The sequence below is a fragment of the Lemur catta genome, chromosome 4, assembly GCF_020740605.2.
Source record: "Lemur catta isolate mLemCat1 chromosome 4, mLemCat1.pri, whole genome shotgun sequence".
Classification (NCBI taxonomy): domain Eukaryota; kingdom Metazoa; phylum Chordata; class Mammalia; order Primates; family Lemuridae; genus Lemur; species Lemur catta.
In genome coordinates this window covers 27,035,669-27,046,494 of record NC_059131.1, presented here as the reverse complement: position 1 = coordinate 27,046,494, position 10,826 = coordinate 27,035,669, and the positions used below count along the sequence as shown (strand labels likewise).

The 10,826-nt window shown below is 42.0% G+C and overlaps 1 protein-coding gene across 4 annotated transcripts in view; it reads left to right on the top strand.

Annotated features, from left to right (window-relative positions):
• Positions 1-1,098: 1,098 nt before the first annotated feature.
• The window catches only part of STRN (striatin), a 99,204-nt gene continuing 89,476 nt past the window's right edge, over positions 1,099-10,826 (top strand). For all 4 annotated transcript variants that reach the window (XM_045549392.1, XM_045549391.1, XM_045549390.1 and 1 more), the window contains exon 1: positions 1,099-1,421. In XM_045549392.1, coding sequence (XP_045405348.1) covers positions 1,188-1,421 — 234 coding nt within the window. In that variant the 5' untranslated portion in view covers positions 1,099-1,187. The remainder of the gene's footprint in view (positions 1,422-10,826) is intronic.

Below are 10,826 nucleotides of genomic sequence, written 5' to 3'. Positions count from 1 at the left end.
CTCAAAAAAAAAAAAAAAAATATATATATATATATTTGTTCTATTAAATTGAGTAGGCCGGCATGGTGACTCACGCCTGTAATCCCAGTACTTTGGGGGCCAGGAGTTCAAGAGCAGCCTGGGCAACATAGTGAGATACCCTGTCTCTAAAAAAAAATTAGCAGGGTGTGGTGGCGTGAGCCTGTAGCCCCTGCTACCTGGGAGGCTGAGGCGGGAGGACTGCTTGAGCCCCGGACTTTGAGGTTGCAGTGAGCCATGATTGTGCCACTGCACTCAGACTCTGTCTCCAAAAAAAAAAAAAAAAGCAGCAAAAATGCGCGAGAATAAGATAGGAAACACAAGACTGAAATAAACTTTTACAGGATTACTACAAAGGGAAAGAAACTTCAACAGAGCACTTTTCAGATGAGTTTTCAACAAACCAGAATTTGGAAGAAGCAGCAGAAAGCAGGGGATCAGAGTTCCTCGTTAAGTGGTAACTGATCAAGCAACAGGTTTGAACCCCTTGAGGGAAAAAGAAAGGCAGGAACGGCGGCGGGGCGCGGATTGGCAGAAGGAAGTGTCTAGGGTCAGAGAAACTCCGCAGTCGGAGCCCAAGGGAGCGGACTGAGCGCGGCTGGCCAGGGAACCCACGTCGTGCAGCCGGACCGGCTAGCTCGCTTTGAGCTTGTTTCTCAACAGAACGACCAGGAAGCCCCAAAAGATGTGCAGTTCGGGCTGCTGTTTTGGCGTGATAACTTCCGCGTGTGTGCAACGCGGAGCACCGCCCGCGAACTTCCGCGTGCGAGGGAGACTGGAGGGACGCCCGCCCGCGCCCAGCCCTGCCTGAGAGGAAACCCGCGCTCCCCGCCCGGCCGGCCCCCACCCCGGCGAGAGGGCCGGGCGAGGGGCGGGCCCGCGGCCACGCCCGAGCCGGGGCGCAGCCCCACAGGCCGCCCGGGCGCGCTCGCCGCGCCCCGCCCCGCCCCGAGACTACACTTCCCAGCAAGCCTCGCGCCGCCCGCGCGCCGCAGTTGACCCATTTCCCGGCCCGTCACGGGCTCGGCCGGCCCCCGCGCCCAGGCGGCTGCTCCCTGCTGACTGGGGTGTGGGCGGGGAGCGACGGAGGGAGGAGGAGGTGCTGCTGGCCGCCGCCGTTGCCTCCGCTGCTGGGCGCCGGGACAGCTCCCCGGGTTCCCGCAGCCGCCATGGACGAGCAGGCGGGTCCTGGCGTCTTCTTCAGCAACAACCACCCGGGCGCCGGCGGTGCCAAGGGGCTCGGGCCTCTGGCTGAGGCTGCCGCGGCCGGCGACGGGGCGGCTGCGGCGGGGGCGGCCCGAGCCCAGTACAGCCTCCCGGGCATCCTGCACTTCCTGCAGCACGAGTGGGCCCGCTTCGAGGTGGAGAGAGCCCAGTGGGAGGTGGAGCGGGCGGAGCTGCAGGTAAAGACCCTCCCGGCCTGGCCCTCTTCATCCCGCCTCTTCGCTCCCTTCCGCCCCGCCCCGGACCCTTCGCCCCCCTCCCCCAGCCCTCCGGTCCCCTCCCCCTTGCTCCCGCCCATCCCACCCAGAACCTCAGCCCCTTCCCCCTCACCTTTGCTTTTCGCTGACCCCACTTCTTCGACCCCTGTTCTCACTCTTGCTCCTGATACGTTGTTTATTCTCTTCACTCCTTTTCGTCTGCTCTTTTCCACTCTTAACTCCCAATTCTCATTTCAACTCTCTTGCCATCCACATCTTAGTGCTTCCCTCTCGGTTTACTAATTGGCCTGACAGTAGTTTTGAGAGACGCTGAGCAAATCAGCCTCTGTCCTAGAGTGTCCCATCTTAGGTCTAGAGACGTTCGTTTCCCGCAAAAGGTATTAACACTTGGCTTCCCTCTCTGCAAGGGAGGTGATCAAAGAAGACAACACAAGTTGTGTTAGTGAAGCCTTGACTTTAGGCGAGAAGCTGGCTTTGAGCAAAAGCGTTATTAAATATCAGCTCCCTTTTTATATATGTAAATGTTTCTTCTCCACGTTCTTCCCTCCCGCATTTCTTTTAGGTGTTCCAAACTCATGGATTTTGAATGAAGGACCTAGATGATCAAAGTCAGATGAGGGTTCAGAGATGGTTTCTGTTCTCAGAACCTAAAATTCCCAAGGGTTAATTTTATGTTAAGTATTTTGGGAGATCAACTTGTACTTTAAAAGAAACTAAAGGGACTTTAAAGTTACTTACATTCCCTTGCATAATCTGCAAGATAAAAGTATGTTCAGGGAGGAGATACGTGGGCTTTTAAAAGAATGAAGGTGAGGCTGATACTTTACAGACTATTCTGAATTGGTAAAGAGGTTTTCAATGGCTCTTAAAACTTTCCAGGCGTACACCAATTTCAGGAAGAACTTAAAAAGCTATGAATAGTTCTGCCTTTGTGTTTTACAGGCTAATCTTGTATACTTACGACATTTGAGTATAGTTTTGGTTGGTGGAACACTTGAAGTTAAAATGCTACCCAGTGTGTCACTTTTTTTGGTAACATGTATTTTCTTTGGTACTTAAAAAAAAAGAATAGAAGTCTGTTAAGTAGAATCATGTGCTGGAATAGGTTGCTTTGGTATAGTGGAAGTGGCTGAGGAAAGAGCAAACAGATGAGGGTTACAGTAGACAGGGTTATAGTGAGGGTTGTGTGCTTGTTGCTAGCTCCGTGACCTTGAGGAAATCCTTTAACCTCTGGATTTCGGATTCATCATTTGTTTATTCAGCGTATGTTTGTTGAATTCCAGCTATGTGGCTCTTGGCCCAAAAAAGCTTCTGCCTTCATGAAGCTTATGTTTTAGTTGGAGGCAAATGATCAAGCAAATGCATCTATGTAATATAATGGCCTTTAGTGGCAACTGCTGTGAGGAAAAAAATAAATCAGCATACGGGAATAGAGTGTGATAGGGGCATCTATTTTAGATGAGTGGAGGCCTCTGAGAGATGACATATGAGCAGTTGAATGAAGTGAAAGAATGACCCATAATTTCTACACTTACATGTTTATATTATATTCTTTGGCAACTTCTTATCCCTACTGTTATGTTGCTTTAATATCTAGTCTATTTGATATTTGTAAATCTTCTCATAATGAATCTGACTTTGTCATTGTCTGTGTAGTAACCAGCAAATCTGAATGCTTATGCAAATTCACCCTTTTTTTTTTTTTTTGAGACAGAGTCTTGCTCTGTCACCTGGGCTAGAGTGCCATGGTGTCAGCCTAGCTAACAGACCTCAAACTCCTGGGCTCAAGCAGTCCTCCTGCCTCAGCCTCCCAAGTAGCTGGGACTACAAGCTCATGCCACCAAGCCCAGCTAATTTTTTCTATTTTTAATAGAGGTGGGGTCTCGTTCTTTTTGAGGCAGGTCTCGAACTCCTGACCTCAAGTGATTCTCCTGCCTCGGCCTCACAGAGTGCTAGGATTACAGGCGTGAGCCACTGTGCCCGGCCTGCATTTACCTTTATTACTAGTACATTCTATAAATGAGCTTGCAGATTTCAGGCTTCGAGGAAGTGTTAAAGGCAAAGTTTAACTTTAATGCTGTACTATTGTGGGAAATGATTTTTGTATGTAGCTGCTTAAATTTTAATTTCTTTTTCAGTGTAGGGAATATAAGATAAGTCACACTACTTTGGTCAAAAACACAAAAACAATGCTTACCTTCCTACTTGTGGAAGTTTGGGAATTTCCAACCCATCCTGCTTCCTGTTCTCTTCCTCCTCTCATGTTTAAACTTTTCAATTTACCTGTAACTGTAGTCAGTCTTCAGTTTTTACATGTGTACAACCCTACACACATCTTCTGGGGTTATTTATGGCAAATGTTAAACTTCAGGTAAGTTTCCTGTTGGTGCTCATCATGTTAACAACATTACTTTTTTAATAGTGTTTTTTGGTTTGTGCTCAAATTAGGCTTCCACAGAGAAATTTTAAGAATGTGTCATATTTACCAAACTGAAGAAGTCCTGTGTATTTTGGGGGGAGAGGGTTTGCATTACTCTATGGTCTTATTAGCATAATTGAAAAAAAATTTTAATCATTTCTTTACATCATTAAATTTGAATCTTTTTTTTTGCCATTGAAATTTTCTTAGAAAAACAATACAAAGTAAAAATGTTCAATGAATTGTGATGATATAGGGATCAGTTGGTGTCCTCCTTTTAATTTTTGTGTTTCTTTTCAACCCGTTAACACCAAAGTCAACAAAAATGTCTGTAAGATTAAGTCTAATTTGTTGCTTCAGGAACCTGTCAGTCCTGCTCTTTCAGGTTGCCAGGGCAGAGCTGTGAAAGGCAATCCAGGCTCCCTTCTACCTGGCCTGCCTTTTTCACTTCCTCCTCCACATCTTGGGAGTAAGAAAACAGCTGCATTGTATCAACATTTCTTTGTCATTTATTTCCCTTTGCCCATCTTAGTTAATAGACTTTCTTTTTACTTTTGGAATACTCCTCTCACCCTCATCTAGGTGAGAATAGGCAATTTATGGGGAAAAAAAAGAAATGATCAAAATTATTATTGAGCTTTACATTTGTGAAAGGAATTGGAGAAGGAATACTAATCATAATTGAGAAAATTTTTTGTATGTGAGACATTGTACTGGATGACCTCAAAGAAACAGGCAGTCTAGTCAGTATGATAGAACATAAACAACATGTAGAAGAATCTAGTATTCATCATTTGGGGCACAGTTAATTTTCTTAGAATAGTGTAGGAGAGAAGAGCTAACAGTGAATGAGAAGACTTGCAGAAGGAAAGAACTTTATGAGGTCATGAGAACCTGAGGCTCAGTATTTGAAGATTACTGACTTAGGAGAAAGCAAGCATGTAAATAAAAAATAGAAATTATTGACTCTAGATTTTGATGATGTGTGTGGTATGTAGGAGGTTCTGATATATACCTGGGAGTGCTAGAGTTGTGTGAAAAAGGTGGTAAGATTGAGTAGCTCAGGGCATGTGATGTGAAGGCTGTATGCTGGAGTATTCATGAATTTGGGTTTTGGCTTTAATAATTCATATTTTCATTCCCCAAATATTTTTCAAGCTCCTACCTTATGCCAGGTCCTGTTCTAGGCACTGGAAATAGAACAGTGAAGAAAACAGATCCTGCTTTTATGAAGCTTAAATCGTTGGGGCAGACAGACAGTGATAAATAAATATATAAAATGTTGGAAGGTAATAAATGCCCTGACAGGGTAAGGGGGGTATGGAGTCCTTGAGAGGGTGGGATGGGGAAGAAAGGCTTCACTGATAAGGTGCCATTTGAGCTAAGACCTGAAAAGGAAAGCTGGGTTACAGTAGACAGGTGAGGAAAAGAGCTTTCTAGGCAGAGGGACCAACTGGCGGAAGGGAGCAGGCTTGGAATGTTTGAGGAATAACAAGGAGGCAAATGTAGCTAGAGTAGAGGAAGAGAATGAAAGAAATGATGTCCAAGAGGTACTGGTCTTGTCCATTGTGAGAACTTTGGATTTTACCTCAGCAAGATGGACAGTCATTGGAATGTTTTCAGCAAAGGAATGATACCAGCTTTAAAAGGAACCCTTTGCAAGGATTCAAAATGGATGTGGAGTGAAGACAAGGGTAGAAGAAGCAGGGAGGGTGGTTTAGGAGGCTATTGTAATTAATCCAGGCTGGAGATGAACTAAGGTGGTAGTGATAAGATATACAAATATATACTTTCATACATGTTCAAAATATAATGGATTCTGAGTACATTTTTGAAGGTAGAACTAGCAAGATGTGCTAAAGGATAGGATGTGAAGTTTGAGAAAAAAGGGAGTCAAAGATGACTTAAAAGTATTTTGACTGAGCAGCTTCATAGGACTGTTGAGAAAATTCACTGAGCATTTTAATGGAAAAATGAGAGTTTATTTTTTGTAATTGTTATGACTAATATTTATAATTACTGTGAAAGGTGACATGGCAGAGACCTGGGTTTAAAATCCTTGCTCTAAGATTTACTATTGTATTGTAGGCCAGGCACTGTGGCTCATGCTTGTAAGTAATCCCAATGCTTTGGGAGGCCAAGAGAGGAGGATCGCTTGAGGCCAGGAGTTTGGGACTTTTGTATTTTGTTCCTAAAATACATATTTGCCATAATTCTGCCCTCTCAGAGCCTTAGTTTCCTCATGTGTAAGGTGAGGATAATAAATCTTCTGAGAATTAAATGAGATATTTAAAAGTACCTAGCAGAAGCCTGGTGCATAACACAAAGTAAGTGCTTAATAGGAAATGGTGACAAATGCGTGTTGTTAAATTTTTACGCTCATTTATCTCCTTATCCCCAGAGAAAAGCATAATTTTCAGTCATGAACTCTACTAAGGCTAGAGCATGTAAATGCCATCCTGGGACCATGCAATCTAATATTCTGGGTCTGACCTTGGCACTAAGGGCCATTTAATAGGAGTGAATGGTTGTCTTCAGTGTCAGCCTCAAAACGTTGATTATATACTTCAAGTGTACCTGCTTTCCTTAATAACCCACTAGGTGTCTTATCTTGGAATTCGTATATACATTTCTGAATGTATTTATCTTAACTTTGCATTACATCCTGGGTAACAAATTGTATGCATTTACTAACCAGTCTATAAAACTAATCCTTGGTTTTATTTGGCCATTTAAACCACTTCCTTTAAATTTGGAGCAGACAAACCCCATATAATTTTGTGAGCAGGTTAATTTTTTATTCTGTTCATATCCTTGATAATTTCTTAATCTTTTAATTATATTTTGGAAAGGTAATAGAGGTTTTACTCTTTTAAAACATATCCTATTATTTGTCACTCTTGTTCAGTGTTTCTTAACCTTAGCTGCAATCTTAGTATAATCTGGGGGGAACTCTTAAAAATACCCATTCCCTGGGTTCTACCCCAGATCAATTAAATCAGAATCTTGGGAATTAGGGCCCCTGGCATTAGTTGTTTTTTTGTTTTTTTTTTTGAGGAGAGAGAGAGGGTCTGTTTCTGTTGCTTGGGCTAGAGGGCAGTGGTGTTGTCCTAACTCACTGCAACCTCAAACTCCTGGGCTCAAGAGATCCTTCTGGCTCAGCCTCCCAAGTAGCTGGGACTACAGGCGCGCACCACCACAGCTGGCTAATTTTTCTATTTTTTGTAAACACGGGGTCCTGCTCTTGCTCAGGCTGATCTCGAATTCCTGGCTTTAAGCAATCCTCCTGCCTCAGCCTCCCAAAGTGCTAGGATTACAGGCATCAATTACCACTCCTGGCTGAGGATTTTTGTAGGTTCCCCGGTAGTTCTAATATGCAGCCAGGAATGAGAACCACTGCTTTAGTTGTTGCTTTTTCTGTTTTTTACACATATATGTGTATATATGCATGTACATATATGTATATGAAAGGTTGGTGATTTCAACACTTGTGTTAGTATTCCATAATTCCATATATGGATGGCTTTTTATAGAATTTGGGGTATAATTTCTGTTCCATTGTTCTTTCTGATGATAGCTGGCATTTTATTTTTAGACAGTTGAATATTATAATTTGAATCACCTCCCTCTGAGTGATATAATGGTACAGTAATCTTTGAACTGGAATGAACTTTGGAAATAATTAGCTCCAACTTTCTTATATAGGTAAAGTGAGGCCAGCAGAGAGGTTACATGACCAATAATGAATAGGTTTTGTACAAGCCCTGTCACTTAAGTCTCTGGATTATCTTTACAGTTTTCTTTAAAGCCCTTTCAGGTGTATCACCTTGTACAACTTTCTGAGATAATCAGAGTAATCATGATGCGCTGATGCCTACTTATATTTTTCCTTTTTATTTAAAGTAATAGACATAAAGACTTTACTGTTTTACTGCTTCCTAGTTTATTTTATTGGTTACATTTAGAATTTTTCTCTGTCTTTGGTGTTCTATAGTTTGGTTATCATGTGTCAGAATATAGATTTATTTTTATTTTATTTGGGACTTTATTAGGCCCTTGAATCTGTGGGTTGGCATCTCATTAGTTCTGCAGAATTTTCAGTTATTATCTCCTTAGGTTTGTCCTCTATGGCATTTTCTTCTTTTTTTGAGGCTGATTACATGTATCTTAGGCTTTCTCCTTTATTTGCTCTACATTTTCCATCTTTTTATCTTTCCATGCTTTATTCTGGATAATTTATTCTCACTTATCTTCCAGTCCATTAATTTTCTCTTTGGTTGAGTCTAATTAAAGCCGTCCAATGAATTTTTAGTATAAGTTGTTGTTGAAGTTCATTTTGGTTCCTTTTCTAATTTGCTGGGTCATTTTTTTTATGGTGTCCTATTCCCTGCAGATCTTTTCAGGGTCATCTTTTATTCTTTAAACCTAGTAAGTAGTTATTTAATAGTAGGTGTTATCCTGGGCAATAGTGAGACCCCCGTCTCTATAAAAAGTAGAAAAATTAGCTGAGTGTGGTAGCATTCGCATGTAGTCCCAGCTACTCAGGAGGCTGGGGCAGGAGGATCACTTGAGCCCAGGAGTTTGAGGTTGCAGTGAGCTATGATCATGCCACTGCACTCCACCCTGGGCAACATAGCTCCAAAAAAAAAAGAAATACTTGGTGTCTCTGTACTTCCTTTGTCTTACTTTTAGGTCTTAGAGGTGCCTTTGTTTGGTCTGTTTTTTCTGCCGGTTGTTGCTCATGATGACTTGTTCCTTTGTATGCTTGGTTTATCTTTGTTGCTGCTTACTGTCCTTGAAAAAGTATGACTAATCTGAGTTCTCAAATAAAGGTATCTTCTTCAGAAAGGTTTTGCATTTGTTTCTGGTAGATGCCTGGAGGCATTACTAGTCCAGAACCACTTTAAAGCAAATTCATTGCTTAAGGTTTTTGGACTGCCCAGCTGATGTGAATTTTGGTTGTGAACACATTTGAGGGCCAGTATACTTCTGTTTCATGAACTTTGCCTTGAGGATATGAGGCCCCCTTAGGGTCTTAGCTAAATGTGAGGTATATCACTCTGGATGATCTGGATGTTTGATTTTGGCCCTTTGGGTCCTACAAGGGTATCTATTCTGAATGGCCAGTACCCAAAGGGCAAAAGTGGCTTTTACTCCTTTACCTCACTGGGTTCCCGTTTTCCCTTTGCCAGCCAACTATCTACTTGATGTCAGCTACACTTTTTTTGAGACGGAGTCTCACACTGTTGCCTGGGCTAGAGTGCAGTGGCACCATCATACCTCATTGCGAACTCAAACTTCTGGGCTCAAGCGATCCTCCTGCCTCAGCCTCCCGAATAGCTGGAACTATAGACACACTTCACGATGCCCAGCTAATTTTTCTATTTTTAGTAGAGATGAGGTCTCACTCTTGCTCAGGCTGGTCTCAAAGTCCTGAGCTCAAGCAATCCTCCCACCTCGACCCTGCCAGAGTGCTCAGATTACAGGCATGAACCACTGTGCCTGGCCCAGCTACACTTTTTTTTATATATTTCAGAATATTGTGGGGTGCACACGTTTTGATTAAATAATTTGCTTTTGTACAGTTTGAATCAAAGTTATAAGTGTGCCCTTCACCCAGGTAATGTGCATTGTACCTGTTAGGTGTGAATTTATGCATCCCCTTCTCCCCACTCCCACCTACTTGATTTCCATTGAGTTTTATTTCCATATGTGCACATAAGTATTGATCGATTAGTTCCAATTTAGTATTAAATACATATGCTGTTTGTTTTTTCATTCTTGGCAATACTTCGCTTAGAAGAATGGTCTCCAATTCCATCTACGTTGTTACAAAAGATAGTAGATCACCGTTTTTTTATGGCTGAGTAGTATTCCATGGTATAGATATACCACATTTTATTAATCCACTCATATTGGAGGGCTCTTGGGTTGTTTCCACATCTTTGCAATTGTGAATTGTACACTTTCTGATTTTAATTCTGGGCCATTAGAATTAAAATTGCCCTTGGAATCTTTGAAGTTTTCTTGCCTGGGTGGCAAGACACTCCATTGACTGTCATAATTTGGCACTGGAAAGTGTGGGCCTTAGAGTCTGACAGCTGACTCTTAAAAATCACTTTTGATTTTTAATTTTTCTAGGCCATATTTTTATGTGTAACATGTGGGTGATAATGTACCTGCCAAGCAGGAGGAGTTGGAAGGTTTAAAAAAGATAGAGTATGTAAAATAAGTAGGACATAATGGGTGCCTAATAAGGGGTTTGCTGTTCTTGGTTGAGATTTCTATGGACAGAATGTATTAAATTGTAGTATTTATTTAAATCATATTTTAGAAGCCAGTAAGCAGTTTAAGAGATCCATTTGGCATAGTAGCTACTTAGTTTCTCTTTGGCTTGTAAGTACAAGTTGAGCAGCCCTAATCCAAAAATCCTAAATTCAAAATGCTTCAAAGTCTGAAACTTTTTGAGCACTGATGTGATGTCACAAGTGGAAAATTCCATAACTGACCTCATGTGATGGGTTGCAGTCAAAACACAGGTGCACCACACAGTTTATTCAGCATCCTTAAGGGAAAAATAAAATTACCTTCAGGCCATGTGTATAAGGGATATATGAAACATAATTGAATTTCATGTTTAGAATTAGATCTAAGATATCTCATTATGTATATGCAGATATTCTAAAATCTGAAAAAAAAATCCAAAATCTGAAAAAAAAATCCAAAATCTGGAACACTTCTGGTCCTAAGCATTTTTGGATAAGGGATACTCAGCCAGTAGTGGTTTAAAGACAATAAACTGAAGGTGTGTTGGAAATAGGGGACAGGCTAGAGATGGAAGTAATAGGTGGTGGTAGCTTGTAAGTATTGAGGACTGCATGTATTAATAGTTACAGAGGAAAAGTTGGACTTCAGGAGAGAAACTTGAGGCAAGAGAAAGAAATTGG